This window comes from Anser anser, assembly GCF_964211835.1.
Source record: "Anser anser genome assembly, chromosome: 8".
NCBI classification, from domain to species: Eukaryota; Metazoa; Chordata; class Aves; order Anseriformes; family Anatidae; genus Anser; species Anser anser.
Window position 1 is genome coordinate 16,933,115 of NC_139728.1, and position 26,749 is coordinate 16,959,863.

General features: G+C 38.3%; 1 protein-coding gene across 5 annotated transcripts; it reads right to left on the reverse strand.

Moving 5' to 3' along the window:
- Positions 1-7,360: 7,360 nt before the first annotated feature.
- SH3GLB1 (SH3 domain containing GRB2 like, endophilin B1) lies at positions 7,361-26,137 on the reverse strand. Of its 5 annotated transcripts, none has more exons than XM_083847208.1 (11): positions 25,881-26,135; positions 22,323-22,464; positions 21,317-21,445; positions 20,466-20,599; positions 19,999-20,091; positions 17,789-17,827; positions 16,343-16,366; positions 13,836-13,925; positions 13,193-13,293; positions 8,811-9,042; positions 7,361-7,833 (listed from the first exon to the last, which is right to left on the reverse strand). In XM_083847208.1, exons 1-11 carry the CDS (start codon positions 25,950-25,952, stop codon positions 7,726-7,728), a joined length of 1,164 nt encoding a protein of 387 aa, XP_083703334.1. In that variant the 5' UTR covers positions 25,953-26,135; the 3' UTR covers positions 7,361-7,725. The 5 variants fall into 5 exon arrangements, with proteins under 5 accessions (XP_083703334.1, XP_083703333.1, XP_083703336.1 ...); XM_083847207.1 differs by having other exon boundaries at positions 17,741-17,827; XM_083847210.1 differs by lacking the exon at positions 17,789-17,827.
- Between the last annotated feature and the right edge of the window lie 612 nt (positions 26,138-26,749).

A 26,749-nucleotide genomic window follows, 5' to 3' on the forward strand; every position in this document is an offset into this window, starting at 1 on the left:
ACAGTGATCAAACCCCAGAGATAAAAAATTTAAGGGTGAACCCCCTTGTCACCAATGTTTATAAACATTTGTGGTTTTTGAAGTTATAATTGGCATATTTGTCACACAGATTTCTACTGTAAAATTGTTATGATGGCAAACAACTACAGCAATTGTCATTGAGACAGAATCAGCATTTGGCAGCAGTGCCACAGAGTGGTCTAATATAATAAACAGTTCACTTTTTTATCAAGCGGTTATACAGGAAAGCAGCTAGCATATGATTCCATCCAGCAAAGGCCTTACAGATACACATAATCTAAATGTACAAACAAGCCCACTCATATAAACACATTTAAGAGCTTTGGTGAACTCAGATTCATAAGTATGCTATACCTTGCAAGTGCAAAAACCAGAAATATCAGCATTTTTTGAAAACTAGAGCAAATAATGGTTAGATTCAAAATACACAGATTTTTTCATAAGCTGACAGCAGTTCAGCGGAGCAGAGAAGCTGGCTCTGGTCCTCTACAGCCAGGGAAACAATAGCCCAGAGGGGCTGTTGGAACAGAAAGAGCATCTGGAAATGTCCAGCTCAGAAGAGCTTCCATCTATGAGTCTCATGTACAAAGTGATCAAGTTCTCTGGGAGAATTAAATGAAACTACTTGCCCATCTGCTCAACATTAGACTGGCACCAAAGGTTAAATATTTTTCTGGTCAAATTTCGCAATGCTTAAAAAAACATTAAGCTACCAGTGTATACCATCACACCATATCCAGGAGCTCACAGTGGGCCAGACTCCCCTCAATTCAAAGTTTAACCAATTTCCTTATTTATTCCCTCAGACATTCCAAGCCAAATTTAACTCAGCCCTATTTATCTTTAAACTCATTTTAAATTAATAGTAATTTAAAGAAAAGTATGCTATCCATAGACTTTTTGATAGGATAACACAGTTATTACACAGCTGAACGTTCTTTCCTTTAAGCCTCTCCAACATATCATCAAACATGCTACCTAACGACCCCAGCTGGAATGGGGACTGGAACCACAAGATTTCAGCTAGACATTATCAGATGTGGCTTAGGACTTCAGTTTTTCAATCATTCATTTCTCATAAGGCATAGCCCTCAAACCTCTTACCTTCTTGCAGGGTTTGAGCCTGTCTGGTAACATAAAAGGAGGAAGAATCCGCATTTCTAAGAAGCCACTTCCTGTGGCAAACAGAGCAGAGAAACTTCAGGCTCCAGCAGAGGCAAAACAGGTCTGGTGGAAGCAGAACCCGCCCTTTGGTTCCTGTTGATCAGGGCAAGTGCTACCAGCTGTGTGAGCTCAGCCAGTGCAACTTGGAAACGCCTTAGGGTAGCCATGGTAACTTGTAGATCTTCACCTGGCGCATTAGTCACTGAATACAGCTTTTAAGAGCAATACTCCTGTCTCTAGAAGCATCTTAATATCTGCAGATCTAAAAAGGTTAAAAAACTTTGTATGATTAAATTAACAGGGGAACACACACACACCACACCAAGCCTATTAGGTTGACACCAGCAGTTCAGCACAGGGCAAATATGCCTGCTGTGACCCATCTTGGACCCTGTCTACTTCTGTGTTCCTCAGATGGCTGCCAGACCTCCTCACAACTGTTCCTGAGCAGGTTTATTTTAAAAGGCTGTCCAAGAACCAAAGCAACAGAGCAAAATGAAAGTTTGAGCTCTTTCTCACTCACTGTCTTGAAAGGAGACGTTGGTGTTAGTTTTGCACTTCCTCACCCTGAAGTATTTTTTCCCCTTTTGCTATTCATACTAAATATGAGCACAGCCCTTGAAATCTCAATTCTGAGCCAACTTTTACAAGAATAAGGCACAAGCCATTAAGAAACAGTAGGCTCAATGACCACACCATTAACGCAATCTGGATGAATCATCCCCCATGTATGTTTCCGTGCTGCAGTTCCTCTCAGGTAAACAAACGCAATGTCGCTCACCTTTGTAAAGGAAGTTTGTGACCAATGATATGGAGGCATTAGACTGAAAATCATGAAGAGTTTCTCTGCAAAAGGAACTGGGTTAGAAATCTAGAAACTCTCCTGGATGCTCAGTATTCTTAGTGCAGATACCAATGATATTTCCACTGGAGAAGGTGTAAAAGATAATGTGGCAAATGTGAAATGAAGTGTCAGTGGCACTGGGGTTTTCCTTTTCCAAATGTGAATAAAATATAACTCCCTAAAATCTCCAAAAAGAAGATTTCAACACTTCAAAAACTTACATAAAAAACCCTATTTGTGGGATTTCTGATGTATGCCAGCATCGAGTATCAAGACTTAAAGTCAATTTAAGTCAAAGAAATAAAACTGGAAGACTTTTTTTTCTGGAAAGGCAGTTGTCAAATGTTTCTCCTTTCACATAAGCAATTTCCTAGCTCATTATTCCAATTCTAGTACTTCTGCTTCTGCCTATAAATGTGTAGAGACATTTTAAAGCTTTAATTCATTTTGCAATTCTGAATAGCTTGCCTTAATTGTTCACGTCAAACACCTATTTCACATTTTTTAAAAATTTATAAAACAATTCCATATTGTCACGAGGAGGAAATTTCTTAGCATTGAGATTATTAACTGGTTGCAAGCACCCCATGCTAATATGTTTGCTATCATTCACTTGTGGCAGGAAGCTATTTATAAGAGGCATTACATTCACACAGCAATTTAGTGTTTGCATTCATGGTACATTTTCTTGCCATTCCCTCAGCTAAGATCCAGAATTCATCAAGCTACCCAATTTGTTTGGAGGGGTTTCTTACTGCCAGATGCCACACTGAATGCTCCATGTCACTGAACAAAGGTAAGGGCACTAGCATAGAAGATGACTGAGGTTGTGTCTGTCAACTTGACGGATGTCTTTGCATTTTCACCAAACACAAATCCGCACAGCTAAGTGAAACTAACAAGCTTGCAATGTACTGCCTTGTACTTCCATTAATAGTTGTCTAATTAAATGGGTTGCAGCCCATTATACTGGAACATACCCAATAAGGAATTCTACTTAAAAAGGAAATAGGTCAGGATTGGGCTGTAAGCCAAGTTTAGCAAGCATTTTCTGCACTTCATAAATTCTCTAGGTGAATGAAATGGAGCAAAAAACTAAAAAGGTTTCAAGTAGGTCTGGGATATGGGGGTTCAACTCCAGTCTCCCAAGGCTTGACACTAAATAAATATATACACTTGGTAGTCCATGGAAAATAAGGAAGCCTAATTCTGCAGTCCTTATTTAGACAGCACTTGTAACCATAGAACCAGAACGACAATGACTAACTTTCCATCACCTCATACAGGGAGGAACGTCATCTACTAGCTCCCACGGGAGTTTTTGTTGCACAAGATTCCAGGATTGGGCCTTTTCCCAGAAGTATTTCTTTGAGACCAGATGACCACCTGACCAGGTAAAACATTTGGTTGAGCTGGGATAAGAGAAGCCACAAAACATAGTATCATCAATTACTGATCAGACATTAAATCCTTTTGTTCTAAGTTGAAGTTGCATGGCTAGGTAGAAACAATCCAGGAATTCCGAAAGAAGGATTAAAAAGTACCAGGCTGTACTGCAGAGTTTCCCAAGGTTTCAGCACCTTCCACTGACAGTTTCGGTCTCCATTTTAGGGGTAACTGAAACTCTGTTTCGCTTTATGATAAAGTATTTTGTGCTTCCACCTGGAAGTAACAAAAATTACTAATGGGACTCCTGCCAGAAATTTGACTCAGAGAAGTAATATGATGTCTTTTAAATGGAACAGAACATTTGTTTCATAAGCCTTTCATATTTGTGGGCAGTCATGAGTGCTTTTCTGTGTACAACACTGAAATGGCAAATTCTTGGTTTTTTAAAGTGAAAAACAAAGGACAAAACAGTTTGTTGCTGCTCCCAAACAATCCCATGGTATTGCAGTACCTGGCTTAAACCCCAGCCCAAGATCTATTTCCCAGCATCAGTTTTTAAGCCCTCCTAGCTTTCAAGATAGGATGAAGCGAGTTCTGCTATTCTAATTGTCTGATGCTATTATGTGGACAGCAGTACTAAAAGGCTTCACAATGATTAATAGTTTTGATTTGGAAAACCCAGACAATGTGGTTCCACAGTAAAGATACAGCCAGCACGAGTCCTAACAAGTATTGCATTTGTTTTTATATTTTCTGAATTGTAATATATTCTCGGTATGTTCTATCATTCAAAAAGCCCATGCCAGCTCCTTGTAAAATCTAAAGTCCCCCCCCCATCTTTACCGTCCAAAATACAGGCAAGACCAGTCATGCCCAATTTGTGTTCATGTTATCATGTATAAATCCCTGGCTATGATGCTACATGCATGAGCACAGTTCAGACCTACCACAGTTAGACTACAAGTCAGCTACTAGACCAGTTCAGTCTACACCAAAGCTGACAGAAGTCCTTTAAAGTACAGCAAAATGAGCCCTAAATACAGTTTTCCTCTAGGTTTGACCTAGAGATGTGTGTGCATGTAGGAGAGTATACCCTATGCTAGAACTGTACTGTACACTATGGGTAGGAAATTCACTTATCTTGCAGAATGGTGCACGTGCCCCCTTGTTCTTCACTGCTCTGTAAAAATATAAAAAAAATAATCCACTACAGATGTGCTCAAGCTTTCTTCCAATACTGCAATCTTTAGGAATTAGCAATTTCTGCTTTCTTGAGCTGCTTATTTACTTCCACATATTTGAGTTTCTTTTGGGGGGAGTTTTCTGAAAGCCTTGTTGGTCGCTTTCATACCAAGAATCAGAGCTGGGAGTAAACTAAGAAAGACAGACAAATATTTTAAATTCAAGGCATTTCCATATTTAGTACCACCAAACATAAAGAAAAATCAGGAAAATAATTCAAAGACAAACCAGATACTGCGATCTGACAGATTTCTAGAAACCCAAACGTGGGTACCACTACCCTAAAATATACCACTAATTTGGTTCTGTTCAATGTATTGTCTTTACACCTTTCTTGCAGTGATTACTGGTATTATGCTACAAAATTTCTATACAAAGGAGACTTCTTCTCATATTAAATCTTAGGCTTTAATAGGGACATCTTAATATTTAAAAATATAATGACCTCTGAAGAAAGAGCAGAACCATTATGAAGCAACCCATATCCCCACGGGATTCAGCCAGGGTACCTTGCATGGTACTTTGTATTTAAAAGTATTGTGTAATTACCAGTATTTGTTGAAGTCAGCATATACTCTCAAATGTCTGCACTGTTGCCAAATTTAAAAGCCAGATGGACAGACTGCTGATGGCAGAAACTAGTTGCTGGAACCAAGCAATCATGACCATGCTTTTCTGGCAAAAGCAGCCAGATATATCATACTTCCGATGCTTATTCTATGTCATGACTGACTGAGACAGCAGTAAAAAGCATTGCAGTGGGATGCCAAAATGACAATTGGTGTTAAAAGTGCTTCCGTGGATGCTCCACTCTCATCAGTACAATTATTTAGAAAGGACAGAAAACATTTGTCAAATTCACAGAATGAACTTTAACGAAGCTGCTTAGTAGAAAGCATTTAAGAGGAGACTGGATGGGCCAGATGTAATATAGGAAAAGCCATATTCCTCACAGATGCATTTAAGCTGCATATATGCACTTTTGCCAGCTTCCTTTCTCAACAGTACAACCGAACCTCACGATGAGATAAGACAACAATAGCACCTTTCTTTACTTAGAAGAAAAGTACTTTTGGTTTAAAGAGAATCAGGGGAATTGAGGATACGGATTTGCAGTTTAAGTAAGCTAAAGGGTCTCTTGCAATTTCTCTCAAACATAGATTAAGCTACTGATACATAACAATAAGTAGTTTTACTGCCAAATGTTGCCTTCACATAGCTTCATTACTTGTATTTCCCTAAAACACGACAATACTTTACAAAACACTGCTCTGTAACATGTTATTGCATTTAAATAGGAAGTTAGGAAACAAATGGTCTAACTTAGCAGAGTCAATTCATTATATTTTTGAAGTAGGTGACATATGTATTCCTGAAGATTCTATAAATCAAGTGAAATGAATACGGATTTGAATTTAAACATATTTGATGGCAGTTAGCATAGAGCTATAGAAGACTAGAAAATGGTTCATCATGGTCAATTTTTGTTTTTTTGTTGTTATTGTTGTTTTTTCCTTGTAAACTCTAGAACTACATCATCTTATTCACCTTATTTAATGAATCATGAATTATTCATAGTGAATTATAATTTATCAGGAATTATTACTGTTAACTCCTCTAATCTTCACATTTAACAGACCAAATAAACCTCGGATTTTCTTGGTTCTTGCCCTGCTTTGTGCTTTAATGCAACCTCTGCACTTTAAAACTGAAGGAGACTACTTCTGGAAGTATAATTCAAAATAGAAAATACCTTTTAATTAAACCAACACATGACCTAAAAAAAACCAACAGATTTCATCCCACTGAAGTGATTTGTATTGCTGAAAGTTTCATCAATACTTGCTTACACTGACAATTTTAAAGTTGCTGTTCAGAAGCATTTAGCTAAGCACCTGGTACCAGTGTCTGCTGAGAGTTAAAGTTGACTTCCACAAATGTTACATCTTCCTGCAACGGAAGGAATTCCCTTCCACTGGGAAGTAAGTTATTCTCCACATGCAGGCAGTCCAATTCAATGAACTAAATCTACTGCTACTTCAGAAAAAAAAGATTGCCCTCAATCTATCCTTTTAACATTTTACAGCCTGAAAAAACTATTTATGAAACAGTAAGGGGCATTTTTACTTCCCGCACACTTAAAGGAGGTCCTCTTGCAAAGCAGAAGCATAACACTACTTCAATCCAATTAGGACATGACAATAAACTGTAGCATAAGAAGTGTGAATATAGACTTTTATATTTTTATTAAAAACTATAATCTGAATAAGTGTTCATCTACAGAACTACTTAAATGAGAGTATATATTTGGTTAGCAAAAATGCTGTGCTTGATTTAACATAAAGGCAGATTTGCAGTTGAAAGAATCTTGATAGCTACTCATCAGTGAATTAGCCTCTTTTCTGGAAAGTGATTAAAGGGTACGAATACAAAGCAAGATTAAAATGTCAGAATGTGTGTCACTAACTTGTGTCAATCTACCTATGTGCAGCTTAAAACCTCAACATATTACGTTATCAACAGAGAGAGGACATCTGTTTTCATTTTTCAGCAGTGATTAAATGCACAAGTTGTTCAGTGGATACATGCCTCAGTACATTTGTACTCCACACGTATTGGGAACAAACCCATATGGATTTATTTAAGGTTTACGTTTTGTGTTTGTTTTTGATTATTCAAATAACGTGCATTACACCTGCATCAGTTCACAATAAGTTTATTTTATGTGAAGAAAAGCTTTGCCATTAATGAAAAAATTCAGTAGAAAACAGTACCTTCTGCTTTCAATCTAGGTTACTCAAAAGTAGAAGCTGGTATTAGTGAAAACTTCAGTAGAAACAAATCTGTAGGAAACGTTCTTGGCACATGAAGTAAAAGCTTTAAACACATTAAGTTTGAATAGAGTATTTACCATGCAACCATGCTGGCAGAAAAGCCAGTTTGTAATGGCTGGTATTTGTCCCTCAAGAAAGAAACATGGAAGACACTTAAACCTGCTTACATAACATTAATTGTATATAAATATGGTGTCACCATAATTGACAGTCTTTATTCAGGCCAGCCATTTAGTTTAGCAGTTCTAAATAAGTAATAGGCACTTTGCCTTTCTGATTTCCCCTTTCACCCATCAGCCAGTCTGAATCCATGCCCGGGATACTATACACTGTTATCACCTAAAAAATAGAAACACATCATTAAAATCTTATAATTGTCTGGAAAAAAAAAAAATAGTCTATCTTCATGTGATTTACAAGGTCTTAGAAACAGGATTAACCAAGTTAAACTGAACATTTGAGTATCCACAGACCAAAATCTAGTGCTCATAAAAATTATTTCATTGGTTCAAGGAAAAGAAGTAAATACGGTAGCATAGTTAAAATATTTCACCTCTTTTCTGAATTTTTTTTTTATTAATTACTGTTTCTCTTTTATTAGTTTTTTTAATCTATGTATCTTGTATACTGTCATCAACAGGCAACCTAGAAGCAAGTTCCCTGAATCTTCAAGTACAAGACAGAAAGACAGGTGGTGTTGATGGGCTACACCTTAACAGAAAATCTGAGGCCACAGCTTCCATCTAAGTCACCGTCTACATAAGATAAAAGTCAAATAAAAATATATAAGTAATGCATGCATTAAAAAACTCATATTTTGTGGATGTTATTCTTCACCACTCAGCTACAGTCACATAACTAGGTGACTTTATTTTATATCTCTGCCTGCTTTGTATAGGCTTTCTGACTTTCAACTATTAAGAATTCAATTAGAAGAGGAGTAAGCACAGCACTACCACTGCCACCAAAACCAGAAGTGGTTTTACTTCCATATTCTTCTCAAAATGCAACATTTCATGTTTGAAAGACTAATTATATTGATAACAGTGCTAGAGGTATGTTAAAAGGAAGACTGCATAGCTGAACCTTGATTGTCTAGAAAATTCTTCTTGCAAGCTGAGCAGGCATAACAAATGTTAACTCACTATAGAATATTAGGGTATACAGGTACAGGACACTAGCTTCTCAGAGTACTACTGAAGTTTAATTAAAAAGAAAATCAACTACACAGATGTCTTCACGTAGCACATCTTAAATAGATAGTCACAAGCATTCTGAGTTTACTCTTAAATGACCAAGGTACTTAGAAAACTCACCTCATCTGCAAGTAGTGATAATTCACTGCTGTTTGCAGCATCATAATCATAGAGAACTCTAGCTTTCCTGCTGCCACTTGATGACTTCAGTTCACTGATGCCTGAAGTAACTATTGAATTGCTTACTGAAGGCAATGAAGCAGAAGCTGAGGCCAAAACTGAGGGAGTAGAAATGCTTTGCACAGGAGTCGAGGAAGACTGATTATTGTTAGAGAGAAAAGTAGACGGAAAGCTGTTGGGGAAAACAAAACAAAAAGACTTCTGGGTGAATCAGTTCTACATGCCTTCACACCTAAATGAGTATTCTTGCCTTCATCAGTTACAGAATAGACAGCAATAGACAGCAGCAATTGGATAGCACTGATATTTGTACAAACCTAAATAAAGATTTGTTCATAATGCATAGAATAAACCAAGCCAACATACTTTAAAATAAATATTGTCACCGTAAAAAAAAAATGAAAATTGCCACTTAAAAAAAATACAGGCAGGTACTATTGGTCAGACTTAATTCACACTTCATTTTAATAAACATTTATTTTGGCAGCTCTGCCAGTAAGAGTAACCTTCACCCCCTCCTGCTAATTCCTCAGTTATATGGCTACACAAAGGTTTGTGTTAGTGAACCAGATCAGGGAAATAATATAGGTTAAAAACACAGCCCTCCTCTGAAAGCAGAAAAAAAGTCACAGCTATTTTTGTTATCTAAATCAGTTTGTTGATCCAGCTAGCTGCACGTTGTAAAACAAAAATATTTTTAACACTAAAGATGAACTTAAATCAACTCAAGACCCTCCTTTCTAGATCAGATTACTGCTTGTTCTTTGCCAGCTGTACTGCTTGCCAGACACTTCCATGAAGTCAATTCAACTCACTAACCTGCCTGAAAAATAAGCCAGTAAACATACATACGTATATATATATATACATATATAAACTGAATTGCAAAAAAGTGTTGCAACACAGAGGTGACACAACAGAAAGGACAGAACAACATGTCTAAAAAGTGGAAGGAGCAGAAAGGAGAGCAAGAGAGCCACATATTTTGGGGTGGGGGATAAAGGGGACAGAACAGCATGGTTATGAATGATGAGCTGTGAGATTGGGTTACTGTCTTTTGTCACTTTGCCCTGCATCCAGTGATGCAGTTCCATGGCAGACAAAACTCATTTAGTAGTTGATGCAGTCATTCCTTGCTGCCTTACTTTGTTCCAGTGCTCATCTGATTATACCTTCAGAGCAGGCCAGTGAAGGTTTTGAAAAATGGCAGAGCTGACACAGAGAAAAAGGTGAGGGTCAGCAGGGAGAATTAGTCCAAGTCAGGATGATGTGGACCTGTAGCTCTATTTCCTTCCACTCCTCTTCTGACCAGTCTATGCATCAACTGGTCGATCAATTCCACACAGCTTTGTTCATCAGTCCTTCTGCATAGATGCTTTTTCTTTACAATCCAGCATATGGACACGTTACCCCCCCACACTTTTTTTTTGTGTAAGCAAATCAAATCAGCAGAACAGAGGGAGAAAAATCAACACCGCAACATTTTCATAGTGATAACTCAGATGTGCCCTGTGACGTATTTATTACTATCATAGCTGGCATTCAAAATTTAAAGGGACAATCAGCTGCTTATGAGTGTCATTAAACAACTGTTGAATATACTGCTAAACCTGTTCTCTGTTAGCACAGTAATTACTTGTAGATCATTCCGCTCAGTTTGAAAGGTCACTGGTTTGTACAGCTAGTGGAGAAGAAAACTAAGACTTTCTAACCACCCTGCCAATCAGTAAAGCATTAAGTCTCACTTTTTGCAAAGCTCTATGTAGGCACATTACAGTAAATCTTCAGCTGTACAGAGATTGTCTGGGATTTAAATTTTTTTTTAAGCACTTGAGTAGTAGGAGTTTCACAGCTTGTGAATAGTAAAGGGTAAGATGGAAGACTAAATGCTGCCAAAACTTAGGCTTGGCTGTCAGGGAAGCTGAGAAAATTCAGAGCAAAAGCAGTTGTCAGAAAGAAAAAAAAACAGCTAGAGTACTAGAATATTTGAAATAGATTTGTTTAGTTAAATACGGGGAACAACAAAAAAAAAGATACTGCTTTAACCTGGGAGATTTGATTCTTTAAGCAGCCACTCAGTAGAAGAATGCAGTAGAGGGATAAGTAGCTGGTGCTGCACTGAAGAGAAACATCCATAAAACTATGTCTACTTATATAAAGAGAACTGAGTGAAAGTTTTCTTCTCACCTTGCCCACAGCTGACGCTGGAGAGTACATCTGCAAAATCAGTGGTCAGCCCTGGAACTTGACTAGTCTCACTGTGAACTGGGTTAGGGTTTATGCCCTAGATTCTGTGCCAGATAAAAACATTTAATATGCATCTACTCTGGGAACCAAGTTTTTGTTTCAAGTAACAAACTATCCCACTTAGAGCTGGCACACCTTTGGTTCACTAAAGATTTCAAAACCAAAATAGTCCCTCACAGCTCTTGCCTTTCATATGAGGATATGGCACAGTGTTGTTCTGAGATGTGTGAAAAGAGCACACGTAACCCAGCACTTTATATCCCTTTTTAACTGACAGAGTGCTTGCAAATACAACCGAAACCTAACTGAGCTGCCTAGGCTATTTATTTGGTGGCTATATCTGTCTGTGTGTAACATGAGAAGAACACTTCACATACCCTGTTCACCTACTTCATCCAATAGCTACCATAAATACTGCCCACCACGTACCTACAAAATGAGGAACTTCCAAAGCAAGGAGTGCAACTTGAGAACCTGTCTGTTTTAATCCACATAAGCAGATAAACTTAATTGGGCTGATTAAGGAACTTGGGATTTTTAAAAGCTTCTAAGCTTTTGGTCTTCTAGCAATTAGTATTTTTGATAAAATTATGACAAGATCATAGCAACATAAAGATATATCCTTCTGTTTTCCTAATGGCAGTATTTTCTTCAAATATACTATTTTTATACCTTGTAGCAGTTTACATACATTTTAAACAAGGACAGCTGTTCTAAATATGCTATACATCCTACAGCAAGATTTTAATGACAAATATGTTCTTTAGGTTAAACCTATTATGCTTAAAGCTTTCTGTTTGGCAAGTAAACTAGGATAAGAGTACAAATTTTAAAAACAACTTCTCAAAATATTTGTGTAAATATATTGAAGGGTAGGTGAAGTATAAGAGGCACTTGTCCTTATTTCAGTGAATGTTTATTCTCAAACTTCAGTTCTACAACTCGCATTCAGGTGCTACCAAATCTTAAGCTTGCATACTTCTTTCAATGCAATGTAGCTTTAAAGATCTAGCTTCTTTAAAAAAACAGATTAAAGATTTTTTGGAAAAGTCTTTAAACTATCTATTTAAACAAACTGAGGAAAGGACATAAAATACCACAGGAAGCAGCAAGTCAGGAAAAGGACAAGAATTAAAAACACTTTTGTTTTTACTTCCTCTTCACGAAAAACAAAAGCAAAGATACTTTATAGACGCAGTTATTTAAAACAGCCACTACAGTAAACTTTTAAGTACAGACAACCCTTCAGTGCATATGCTCACCTAAATAATATGGTTTGGAATAGCCCTAAGACAGACTGGCTGGTAAAGAAGAATTTGAATGGAGAAACTGTATAAAAAGCAAGCATGTATATCTCTCTACATCACCACCAACCACAAAGAAAGAATTATGAACACAGATTAACATTAGGCAGTTTCTTCTCTTACTTTAAAAAACGCCAAATCCACAAAACATTAAAAGTAGATAAGCTTGCCCATTCCATTGCAGGTGTTTTGGATTACTGATCACAGATATGCTGGCAACTCAACAGTGGAGAACGTAGTTTCATTTCAAATCAGTTAGTGGCTAGTTACAAATTAAGAGGCAACATGAATTTATGGGCAGTGCAACAACTTTTCCTACATCGTACAGCGGTTCTGTAGCACAAAGGATAAGATAACTGAATGATTACAATTAATAACAAGATTTTTTTTTCTGCCATTAAATAATGTTACCATGGGCTCACCTTTCTCAACAATAATAAATATAAAATCTCAATAAAATAACCTTCAAGAGGCATTAGTCCAATGTGTAGACTTAGAGAAGTAGTTATACTGGGGTAATTAGGGTAAGCAAGTGGAAGGTGTCCCTGCCCACGGCAGGGGGGTCAGAATCAGAGAATCTTTAAGGTCCCTTCCTATGCAAACCATTCTATGATTCTATGAATCACAGATTAATTACACTAGAAGAGATATTTTCTCTTAGTCCAGCACAACCCATGTGTTCACTATTGTTGTATCAGTGCAAGTTTTCCTACTATTGATAAGCACTTAGAAAATAAGTTTTTTTTTCTGAAGTTTTCACAGTGTTACTACCTTCCAAGTTGTTTCTGGAGATCCAACATATATTGGTAACATTGTGCATAGTAGGTCATCTGAGCTTCAACAAAATCATTCAGACAACGAAGATGATGTGCCTGTAACACAGCAAGGAATTCAAGTTTTTAGCCTGCAAAAACTCCAGATTGCATTAGAAAGATGAGTCTACTCATCACGTTGGTAAGGCCAACACTGGGACACAGGATTTATGCCACATAGGCACTGTGCCTGTATTTAGCAGGTAGCTACAATAACACGTCATAAATCAGTGTAATCAAGCACAAAAAAATAGGTTCTGTCCAACCATCATGCCATTTACCTAATATTGCTTCCACAACAGAATATTTTAGCATGTTTTCGTGGTTTCAATATTCATCTAATCTGATGAATGGAAAGCTAAATTGAAAGGATAAAAATGAAAACACCTGAGTTCAAGGTAAATGGAAAATTAAAAATAAATTCAGTGGATACTAAAGTATAATACAAAAAAAAGCAGCTGTGGGATACTTTTTAAGGCAGTAAAGTGAAACCTAGTAGCCCACTGTTCCCAAGTAGTTTAGTGTAGATTTTTGTTGTTTTAAAAGGAAGTGCCTGGATTTTAACTGTTTCCCCCCTCCCCCCCCCCCTTTTGTGTACTTACATGTGTGCTGCTGATTCCTTCCAGCAGAAGTCTGGTAATCTCTGCTTGACGGTCAAATTCACTCTGAGTAATTCGTACTTCCTGTTCAGACTAAAAACAAGTATGCATATTAGGTATTTGCACAATGCATTCTATTAAACTTTCCAACCACAACAGTCCAATTTTATTCAGAGCTACTCATACAAATGCATTTAGTCACATGTTTAGGTGTTTGAATCCTGTGCTTTTTCTTTACAGATTTTCACTACACAAAAATAAATGTTTTCTAGGTTCAGAACCATCGAGGCTCTATCTACATGACAAACACCTTTAACATCCGATACCTACCACATAGATCCAACTTATGCAAAAGGAGGGCATTTTTTCTGCCAGCAGTATTACCCCACTTCTCCCAATAACAAACCAAGTATTCATCAGCACAACAGTGTCTGAACCACAGGTTCTGCTGGCACAGCAGTGGCAGCCAAGGACAAGGCGATTTTTTTCCATATTTCAAGTTAACAGGGCTCTACTCAGATAATTTAGGGTAAACCTGACCTTATTTTTGCCAGACAACCACATGACAATCAGCCAGACGTAAATCTGTGTCAGGATTAACAGGATATTTCATATATTAATGTTGCATACTAACCACCAAGCTACGAAAACTATTTCTGGAGTTTGGAATTGAGGTGTCTTAAAAAAATGTATCTGGACTATATCAAATGTTCTAATCCTAACTAGAGTTTCTATTAAAATGATTGGATTCAATTTTGATACTTAAAGAATTCCAATTTGTTTTTTCCTTGTTACCTATCAAGGATTTTTAACTGGATCTAACAATCATAGCAGTTTTAAAGGACTTAATCTAGCATGAACCGAATTATTTCAGAGTATTTTGGAAAAAAAGAACACTACTCAAAAGACACAAATACACAGAAATCTATGTTGTAATATTTAAGACTTACTGTTCCAAGACACAATGTCCTCAGTCCTGGAATCTTTACTACCCTGCCTCAATGCTTACATGCATTTAGTTCCTTCTGTTATTCCCCAAAAACAAACCCAAGGGGGAAATCTGCATTAAATCCAAGATAGAGCAGTTACTCTTCTTAACACTATGGAGTAGGGAAATATATTTTAGTGAAACTATTTTTTTCAGTTTCCTGAGGTTTTTATGTGGTTGCAAACATTTTGCTCTCGCATGGCATTAATGCTAATCAATATGGAAAGCCATGTGGAAGGATCTTAATCTCAGAAATAAGCACAGAAGAATAACGCAGTTACTCAAGAAACATTTTTCATCTAAGTCACTGCAGCTGTGAAGGCTTACACATTAATCAAGCACAGTGAGAAAGCAGCTATATGGTACTGTGTGTTTCCTACTTAAAACTGAGAGATCATATGTATCAAGTTACAAACTAATTACATTTTCAAAGTTTGTTGAGGCAAGAAACTTCGCTTGGAATTTTCCTATTAAATCTTTGTATTGATATCAGTGAAATCCATTTGGAAGTCCCCGAGAGAAATGAAAGAACAAGCAGTGGAGAACAGCAATTCTGATAGCCAAGAGGGGAAGAAAAGCATTCCCTTCTGTATAACTAATATCTTCATTTCCTCTACAAAAACAATAAAATAATACATAAACTATTTGGAGATTAAAAGGCTAGTCTCCCAGTTCTCTGAAGCCAGAAGTTGCTAACATTTTCTTTCTTCCTGCCAGGTAAGTAAACACATGAGAATAGGAAGCTGTAAGAGGACGAAACATCCATGAGAATAACCGACCAACTGCCTTTAGGAACCTGTCCAGGTTTCTTCAGTGTAATGCGTGGGGTATGGTTTGTTCTGAATAGTATCTGCGTTCTGTATGGTTAAGAAAAAAAAAGGAATGTACGTAATTCATGACATGATTTAAAGCTTTTGGTCTCCCTTATAGAGGAGCTGAAGAACCACCCTTCAGCCCAGTTATTTTTCAGATGTACCTACTTCCTAATTTCAGTTGCTTAAGCTAAGCACTGCATTCTCTTGTGACAGTATGGAGAAGGGCTCTAACAAAAAAAATCATCATCACATGGTTTTATTGACATTTCTGGCAAGCACTCCAGTGTTTTGTATACTGCTTTATGTTCTGACTAAAAGCTGATGGTCAGTGTTTTTCAGGACAGGTTAGATTACTATACCTTTACCTTTCTGAAAATTTTCAAAAAAAAGCTTAAAGGGTTCATTGTTAACAGGACACCTTGCCAGTAACTTTTGAGAGACAAGTCCTGTAGTTCTTTTTCTAGTCTGTCTTGTCACATGACAGTCATATGGTACTAAGCAATAGTTAGCCAGAAACAGCTTACTATAAGACACGCTACAGACTTTGTATCGCCATTGGAATTTGGAAGGCCCTAGAGGGAACCAGAGTATTCTGATGCAATGCAACAGCATTAGACCAAAATCAACAACATGCAATATCCTTTATTACATTATGCCAGCACAAGTTATTGTTTCAGAATTCTGCCATTTCTAAATTGTTTACTTACTTTTGTCACTTCCTCAGCCCATATCTAGTCAGCATTAAAAGTGTGGGGAAAAATAAAAACATACAAACTTAGAGATTGGTGGTACTTTATTAGAGGATGCAACTCTATGCTGTCTTTTAATTATTTTTCTGTCCTCAGAACTTCACAGGAATTTGAGAGGCTCTATGAAAAAGCTAATTGCCTAAAGCCCTTCATATACAATGAAGCTAAATTAAGTATAGATAGCACTTAATCTCTGCAATAAATTCATAAATAAGTTCATACACTGAAAAATACATGACATGTAGAACTTGACTGCTTTAAATATATACTTGTAACATTATTACAGTTTAAGATTTAAGATTAGCAAGTGATATGAATAAAACTAAGATACTATATGGATGAAGTTAGGTTATCTTGATATGTTAGAATACTGGAAACTATGGAAAGCTATTCTCAGTTTAACACCACATTAGATAAAGACTGAAACAGACAAATTAATGATTTCTCTTGCTAATTCCATTACCAGTTTCTTATTTCACAAGAATTTTCATTGAAACTAAGCTTAATAAAATACTCTCCAATAGAGAATTCAAGTAGGAGCATGTAGCACAGCAGTCATAGAACTGCAAGGAATTTACTCTAGAACTTAATTACTTCAGCTTGCTATCCCAATCCCCTCTTGCAATGCAGCTGTCCTTTAACCTCCGTATTTCTCCAGTTCTAAGAAGATGACACAATCAGGACTTTGGTAGGAAGGAACGTCCATAAAAGCTGCAGAAGCAAGTTGAAACAAACAAACTTAGGTGCTCCTTTACCTGATCACAACTGAGAAATCTGTAACACTTACTGCAATGAGACCCACTATGCTGTGCAGATCCCAGACCCAAACTATGTCAGGACAAACTGCTGTACATTATTAACACCCTCCTCCCCCACTTTCACAATACAATTATGGTGCTAAAACCATACTTAAGTTAAGCCCTTCACATGTGTGACATTAGCCAGTTCCAACTATTTGTAAAAGACAGCTTGAAGAAAATGAATAGTTTCTGCATATTCCTGGCTGTTTCACATCACTTATTCCTACCCCTATGAAAACATGAAAATAAAATAATTCCTTTCCCTTCAATGGGTAAAACTAATTTCACAAGGGATAAAAAAAATAATTCCTTTGCAGCTTAAATTTACACTAATAAATTCATATGAATGCGAACACAGTATTGCATATTTTCAGATCAGAAATATTTCTGATGAAAACATCTAATGCTCCACACCAGAAGTGTATTTAGCATACTTATATATAAGTTAGCTACAGACCCTGTTTGGAATGGAAAATGTCTGAAACAAAGCCAAATTAGCAGGATAGCAAGAGGAACCATTTGACAGAAAATGAATGAACACAGGAGGCCAACAAACCTTCAGCCATTTTACATGCAGCAAGTTGAGCACGTAAGAGACATTTACCATAATGTTATTCTCTTCAGGCTGAGAGGTGTTTAGTTGCTTAAGTACATAGATAAAAGACAAAAGCAAGTTACAACAGTGAATATAGCAGGTGAACAGAGTATTGGCACCAAACGCTGCAAGTTTAAGCTAAGCAAGATTATGAACTGAATATTGAAATTCAAACAGTTTTATTTAGCTCTTCTAAATACTGATCTAAGCTACTTCAGTTGTACAATAAGCATGGTAAAAGAACTTCAAATACATTTACAACAGGAAAAATATTTAAAAGTAGATCCTAATTTATGACTTTATTCCATCCTGACAAATAAAGTAGTGAAACAAACATTTGATTCAATACATTTTGCTAGCCTATCAGGTTCAGCGATATTTGTCAGACATCTTCCTTCAAAAAGAAGTGAGCCAGCAGAAGGCAAACCATTTCATCACACCTATATCCATGTTAGCCTCCCTTTCTATATTGCAGAGGATAAAAGTAGAGATGCAATTTTTTCACTTCTCTGGGAACTCTAAAATCCAATACTTCTCAGACAGGCATACTGCTGTTAAAATGTAATTAAAGTTGAAGTATAGGCAAGGTAGTGATGTAAGAAGCCTCGAGTTTCATGCTCTACCACCACAAAATTACTTGTGAGTAAAACTGAATTACTTGCTATAAGAATATTTAAGACTGGTCAAGTAGCAGCAGCAGCAACTGTCAATAGTTTTGTCCAAGCACGCAGCTCTGGATGATTACACTGGTGATGGAACTAATGAACTCAGCAGGAACAATTTCCTCACGGTATTTCTACTTAAGAAGTACAGCATATACTTGCTACCATGATAATAAGCAAAACTTTTTTTTTTTTTCTTGAGGGGGGTATTGGGGAACAGGGAAATTAACTTTGAACAAATCCAAGTAAAGGAATAGTTTATTATCCGTTGCTACTCTATTCAGTGCTTCCAAATTCCACTGCGAGATGACTAATAACCTGTTCTGTACTCCATTAGTGATCTTACAAATTACAGAAAGCTTGACAAGCAGAAAATTAACTTTTTGCATAAAATTAACATAACACAAGGAAAAATGTGTACATGGATCTAAAAACCTATCAATAGTTTAAATACACAGGGATAGCATGCATGACATGGAGCATGACATGGAGGATTGACAAAGGCAGAACCATAAGGCAGATGTGGGGTTTTTTGTTTGCTTGTGGTTTTTTTGTTTGTTTTTTTTTTTTTTTTTTTTTTTAAGAAATGATCACCACCCCAAAGATGTGAGGTGCTTCATCGATGAAGCTCAGTCACACCAATGACGCTTCTGAGATCTTTAGGACAGTGATCTATTCAGAAACACCAGCAAAGTCTGAGAATCCCATTTCTGCCTCTTCATGCTGCACACCATGCACATTCTTCCATTTAAACTATCTATATTTCTTCAGAATCTGAGCGCGTGAAACCTACTGCACTAAATGCCCTAACTCCCAAGGCAGAGGGTTGTGGGGTGGTAGCAGTCACTTCAGTATCCATCGTTTCTTTCACCAACTGTTGCAATTTCAGTCAACAGATAATTCTGAAAACACTTCAAGCACATGCTGCTGAAATTGCATACATTTGATTATCTAGTCCGCGGTACTTAAAATACTGAATTTATAGATATCTTAAGTAGCTTTTTAGTTGAGGCAATAAGAATGGTTAAGAGATAGAAGTTTAAGAGTCCTGTCTTGTTTAGTGACGTGAAGCAAGAAACTACAAAATTTTGATATAGTGATGTTAAGTCTAGATGGGTATATAAATTGGGATTGTATGTATGCTTCAACACTTGCAAAGATTCAAATAAATAAAACCTAAATCCAGGTATTTATTTTGATTTTATTACATAACATACGTGTTTCATCAGATTTCCTCAAGACCCTACATGATTTATACTTACAACTGTCTGGCAGATTGTAGCAAGTTATTTTTGGCACTATAGGCTCATCTAGTAGTGAACAAGGGTAGAATATTTACTTGGATCAAGTAAATTCAACTGAATGGAACACCTTAAAATAGAAGACTAACATCTTGATCAGCAATTCACTTTAATTTCCTTGTGACGCATTCCTAATAAATTATCTCACCTAGAAAAAAAAGTGATGGCAAGAAGCTAGTACTGGAAACCTAACCAAGAAGTCAGACTTATTTATAACAAGTGTGAAAGTTATGGACATGTTTAAAATACTACTTACTGCGGCTCGAGCTTCTGCAACTTTTGCCTTCTTCAATCTGGTTTTAGCTGCATCCAAATCCAGTCTTTTATTTTGTAATAGTTTACGTTCTTTCTGAAAGCAAGTTAGGTTAGTTCATGAGATAAAGTAGATTCAAAAGCAAAATCCTGTCTATTTGGATCCCTCCCCCCCCCACAACATCACATACAAAAAGGGTTCTCCAGTTGAACAAAGAAGCAGAATTAGGTCCTAACTATTCTCACACAGTTTATATTAAAGGTACATACCTTGAGAAGTACAATAGTTACAAAAAGCAAGACTTCAGAATTTTGATTGGTCAAAAGGAAGGAGAATACAACAAGGGCACAATTTTATCTGACCTTTTCTAAATTAGTTTGAGGAAACCAATAGTGCACAGTTATCTACTACTTCAGAGATTTACACTTCCAATCATTTTGAAATGCTGAAGAACACACGCTTCAACTTACAGTAATAGTTTTGTAGTCTCCTTCAATGAAGTTTTTTAGGGGAGTAAGAAAGTTTATAGCAGAAGTCTGAATTAGTTCTCTGTCTGCTGTTCCAATTCGCTTTTGTGTTTCTCCACATTTAATGAGTGCATTTCCTGCAAGTGAGAAAATATGATAGTTTCGTAGCAATTCAGGCAGGTGGTTATCAAAACAAGTTACTATGGGAACAAGAATGAAAGCCAACAGTTTGAAAGACAATCCAACACCATAGTAGGTACTTTCAAAATACATTAGAATCACCTAATAATGCTAATTCTTCTTGTTTTATATTAATACCAATCACAGGGCAAGGCCAGATTTCAGTACAAATAAATACAGCATTGTAGAAGCTGCATTAGATATGGCAACGCCATTGTGCACACCTATGTTAGGATTGGATATTGTAATCTGTATATTAATCTAACAACTTCCTTCCCTTGTACCACATTTAAAAGTAATTAAACAAGAGTACTTGATAGCAAGGAAAACACCTGCTTAGCTACTAGAAAATGCTTCTTACCCCCATGATCAGCTCCAACTTCATGCATGTAGCTTTTGTACATTAACTGAACAATACTTTGAAATTTTGTTGTAAGTTACGTAAGGAAGCTCAAGTTAGTACATCAAGAATACAGTTCTCATCAGAATGTTTCAACAAACCCTCAAGACTGAGTTAGAAGATGCACTCACTAAGTTCTCAGACAATAAATACTTTTGTAACACACAAGGTAACTTCCTAGAGGAAGATGAGAAATATAATTTTACATTGTTCAGAAAAGAAGAGATCTGTGCATTTTCCCCCCCTCTCCCCTTCATTTGTTGCTTTCACTTACCATACGCTGTTCCTGGGCCAAATTCATTACCAGCATCGATCATATACTGGCCTAGTAACTCTGGATTATTCATACGACTTGGTGCTTTCCGGTCCAGTTTCTCATAGACAAATTCTTCTATCCTGGCATCTAAAAAAAATGTGTATTTCAAACACTTACTATCACTCAAAACACAACTCACAAGTAGAAAAGAAAAAAAATAAAAAGGAAAAAGAAAGCAGAATTTCTAAACCTAGATGTTCAAACTCAACATTAAGCAAATGTGAAGTTAAAGATACTGTTTTTGGAGACTATCTATATTCCACATTTGTCATGCTTGCTTCAAGTGTTTCTTAGAGTCTTCCGTGAAAGTGAAAAGCTATACTTTTTTTTCCCCTCCTATAATCGGGTTTTAAAAAGTTGGGTCAGAAGTCTTCACTCTAACTTAAACACTTCTCCTTAAATACAAACCAAAAGTACCATGCATAGAAAACTACAAAGCTGGGGAAGTGTTAAAGACTCAGCATCTAGAAAAAATAAGTATTTAGTAAAGGAATTGTTAGAGACAAACATTTCAGTTCTTCTTGCCTGCTTCAAAATGATTTGTATTGTACAGGAAGTTTAATATTATGAAATAGAGCAATGAAATTCCTTGAGCCACTGCATCTGCATGAAAAACTTCAGAGTTCTTACAGACACCTAATATTTCTGGATCTGGAGTCAGAAATTCATTTAAAAAGGAAACAAAGCAAAACAAAAATCCACTAGATCCACTACTAGAGTAGGGAACCAATGCTATAGTTTAAAGCTTTTTACATTTGAAAGGTTATAGAAGAACAGGAAGAAAGCAATTGGTACAGCACCTCTGATTCCCAGTGGCTCTTCAAAGTGTGCCCCTCTGTAACTACAGCCTTCAAAACTGCTGAAGTTAGTCATAATTTAGGCAATACCTATGCCAGTAAACATTTACACTGGCAAGGCTATGAATTCAAAAGTTGCAAACAAAAAAAAAAAAAGGACTCCTTACTTGGATTTGGCTGCAATAACACTTCTGTTTGTTTCATTATTTTCTCTGTCCACAGCTTAGTGCATTCTGCTTTGCTGAGGAGGTTCTCCAGGTGAGCATCCAGTTCAGTCTTCTCTGCTTGACCAAGCTTTTCTTCTGTGAACTATGGTTAGTCAAACAGATTGAAAACAGTTAATTCATAGAAATAGTTTCCCAGTGCAAGTTTTAAGACAGTAACTATTCACTCTCATTGCTTGCACATCAAGTTATTCAGACATCACTGAAAATCTAAGGATAGATTTGAAAGTTAACTTCAACGATCCACCATTATTATCAGCAAAAAAAAAAAGGGAAGGGCTTTTTACTCACACTGAGATGAGGAGGGTAATCTACAACATCATGAAGAAATCTTCTGCTCTACCTCTTCTTGCTACCAAGAGTTCTCACTTGAAGCATTTTGTCCAACTTTGCACAGTGCTCATGAAAACACGAGCCAAGAGAGCCCAGAGGTAACAGAGGCAACTACAAGATTACTTCAGCCTTGTGAGTTTTGTAATCAAGCTTGTCCCTTCTCCCATGGGGAAAGCTGAAGACGTAACAGATTCTCACTGCAGATACCTTTACTGTATTTAGAGTGTTATCCTGTCTAGAGCAAACAGGGCAAGAAGCAGTGGGTTCAAAATTCAGTATGGTGATTTAAATCAGACATCAGAGAAAGCTTTCAAGGCAAGGACTGAACGTTAAAATAAGACTGACCTGGGAAGTTGTGGAATATACACTGGTCGGGGGGGAGGGAGGGGGCATTTTAGAATAGGACAGACAAATGCTTCAGGAACTGTTTAGATAAAACTGATCCTGTTAAGCTTAACAGAAACAGTAAATTGACCTCCTGAGTTCTCTTTCAAGCTGTATTTTTAGTGAAATCCAATGCAACTTCATTTAGCTAAATAAATACTGTAGACGATTCATTTCAGTTGATATTAAATTCATGCCGAGTCTTATTACTCCACAACCAGTTTGTACTTCAGTCCCAGTTCCCTGGGAGAGAAGGAAGACACGTTTCATGTCAGGGAACAAAACAAAACCGGAACCAAGGGCTTGGCCTGACTTTCCTCGGATCGGTGGTTCCGCATGATGATGATGATCTCATCACTTGACAGCCTGTTCAAAGGCAGGCATTCTCAGAAGAACCTGGTTTAGGATTAAATCCTTAACAGTCTTTGCAGTTAAGAAAGCAGTACTAGAAGCACTCCAACTGTCAAACCTGATTCTTAGCAAGCTCTTAGGTGGAATATTTAAACTCACAGTAAAACACAAGAACATAATACAAATAAAACTGCAGTGTCCAAGTTGGTTTTAATTTCCATTTCACGTAGAACAAAACCAGCTTTGATAGCGTGCACATCTAAAGTCTAGAGGCATGCTGCAGCATTTAGGGTTGTACATAAAAGTAAGCTGCCTTGGTGAGACAGTTCAGCTGCAGTATAGGGAGGGAATAGAATTTAGGTATGGACCTACTACTGCTATTGTTTAAAAGGCTCCTTAAAACAAGGTCAGGCACTGTAAGTAGTTCTCAAAAAACTTTTAACAGATTCATTAGAATACAATATAAATGGCTTTGAATTTGACTAATTACAAAGAATCGTATTTGTTTACAAAATGGCCTTTTCACTTAATATTTCCAGAACTCTACTTTGCAGTGTAAGGGCTGCGTACTCTATGTTAGACTTCCTGTACCCACTTAAAGGAAAAAAAAAAAAAAGCAATACAGAGCATATAGAAAATAGTAGTTTGACGGTATGGATTCCAGAACAGCCTTCTGTAACAAGTCACATCAGCAAGACACCTACCAAGCTATCGCTAATAAATTCCAAATATGCACACAGGTTGCCTGAACGTGACCAGCTTACACAGAAGGAAAGTGTACTGTTCTGCAAACAACTGGGTTACTGTGGCCCCATCGACATTTTGAGTTTGCACTGCAAAATTTCTAGAAGGAGAAGTTACATCAAGACAGCCTCTAACTTCAGGTAGAAGTCACGGACAATAAAAGTGTTCCTACTACTAAAGAGGAAAAGCCCAGCTCATTCCCATCTGTTATACATGCAGCTTGTCAATTACAGGGCCTGGCAAGAGGAAGGACACATTCCTACTACTACACTCTGTGGCATTATTTATTTTACCTCTAATACTACGCTTGTTTTCTGCTTTGCTCCACAAATTGGAACTGCTGCAAGATTCACTGAGAACAAGTCATTCAAAGCATTTTCTACTTGACAGAAGAAAGCACAGTTTTGGGATGCAGACAGCTGGTAGGCTCAACTTTGCCATAGATTATGAATATAGAAATGAATATAGCAGTCTGAATATGGAATAATCTCTGGAACATAAGCATCAGGTGCTTGTTAGTAAGAGTCCCAATCCCCTTGGAACAGAAAAGCCTGTGAAACCTCTAACAAGGTGTTCACTGTCTTGTAAGATGGCTGAAGTAAGTTGAAATGGAAGTTAAGTGGTTTTCTTACACATCATTTTATGCCGCTGAACTGTTTCATTTGTTTGTTTCTAATATCAAAGGAACTACTGTCAGATTACACCATATTATCCAATGATGCCCAAACAAAAAAACGAATCCACAAACAGATTGCCTCTCAGTCTCGTCTGTAGGCCTCCCATAGCCAGTAACACAAATAAAGAAACAAAATGGGAGGAGCAGCAGTAGCACACACAGCATTAGCCACTCGGACTGCAATAATGTGTGAAGGATTCGCTCCTCCCCCTCAGGGGCTTCATTACACTTCCCACTTTAGGAGAAGGTGACAAAAATCGCAAGGTCCCGCCACAGGCTCTTACAATGAGGGGTGAACTTCACGTCCCTTTTTCCCTTGGCCAGCAAGAAAAGCTGAAGGGGTGGAGGCTGGAAAGGAAGACAGGCTGGGAAGCACGCAGCCCTGACAGAAGCCGGGGAAGGGGGGGCATGGAAAGACCTCCATCACAAAGGAAAGCCACAACTACTACTTGGAGTTCATTGCAATCGGAGCAACAATGTTTTCTGATGAGGTTGTATTTTCAGAGCTCTGCTGCTGATTGCTGGTTCTGCTTGAACACGGAGATTTAGGCCAATACATCAGCCTGATCACACCAGATAACCGCTTTAATCCCGTGCCAAACCTGACCGTGACCCACGGAAAAATCACAAGAAACCACAGCGAATTACTACGCTCTGCTCGGACCTCCACCTCCCCACAGGAAATCTGGTCAGGTTTGATTATGTAAAGAAAGAGGATTACGGCTCAAGACAACGGCGAAGGAACAAAAGCCAATTACAGTGCCCTCAGCGCGAAGAAAGGGGAAAACCGATTCAGAAACAATAGGCTGCCCAACGAGCCCCGAACCAGCCCACCCCCGGCAGACAGCAGCCTCGGCGCGTCCCGTCGGAGCCCCGCTTCCCCGGGCGGAGCCGCAGGAGCACCGGGCTGCCCCCGCCTCCCCCGGGCCGGGCCAACGCCCCGCGGCGGCCTCACGGAGCCCAGTCACGGCGGTGCCCCCTCCGCCCCACCCCACCCCGCGGGGCGGCCCTACCTGCACGGCGCGGCTCAGGAAGGTGCCCGCGTCGGCCGCCAGCTTCTTCACGTTGAAGTCCATGATGTTCATCTTGCGGCGGCGGCCGCCGGAGCTGAGTCAGCGCCGTGCCGCCGCCGCTCCCGGCCCGGCCCGGCCCTGTGGGGAGCCGCCGGGGGGAGGGCCCGGGCCCGGCGCCGCCGCCGATTGGGCGCGGCCGCGGCGTCAGGCGCAGGGCCCGGATCGGCCGCGCAAGGGACGACGGCGGGCGCGGCGCCGGGGCGGGAGCGGGCGGGACCGGGCGGGCGGTGCTTCCCGCCGCTGGGGGCGGCCCGGAGGGGCCGTGCGGGGTCGCGCCTCGAGCCCCGCCTGAGGGAGCCGCCCGCCGTTACCGCCCGCCTCAGGGCGTTCTGTGAGAGCCTGAGCCGGGCACAGCCTGGAAGCGGTCGTTCAGAAACTGCTGGTTTTGTGCAGAGACACAACCGTAAAGTAGCGGCAGAACATCGCAGGAGTATTTGAAAACGCCTCGAGTATCATAATGTAACTTAACGCCACCAATAAAGCAAGTTAGAAGAAAACAGTCACTGCTTTTAATAATTTTTCCACTATTTTAGCATCCCTCATTGTTAGTTTTGAATGCTCAGGAAGGAAAAAAGGACCTTTGGCATGGGCTAGCTAGTTTGAAATGTTCACAAGGTGTTATCATTAGCCATGAATTAATATTCCCTGCTTGAAAGTGAACCTGGTCATTTGGTGAGGTAATTCACCGGCTAATCCCAACGTTAAGTAACCCCAGGCTAGGTTTGATAAAGTTGGAGGAAATCCTAGGGCACGAAGGCAGGAAGTGAATTCCAGAACAAGGAAGTAACCGGAAGAACCAACACAATCTT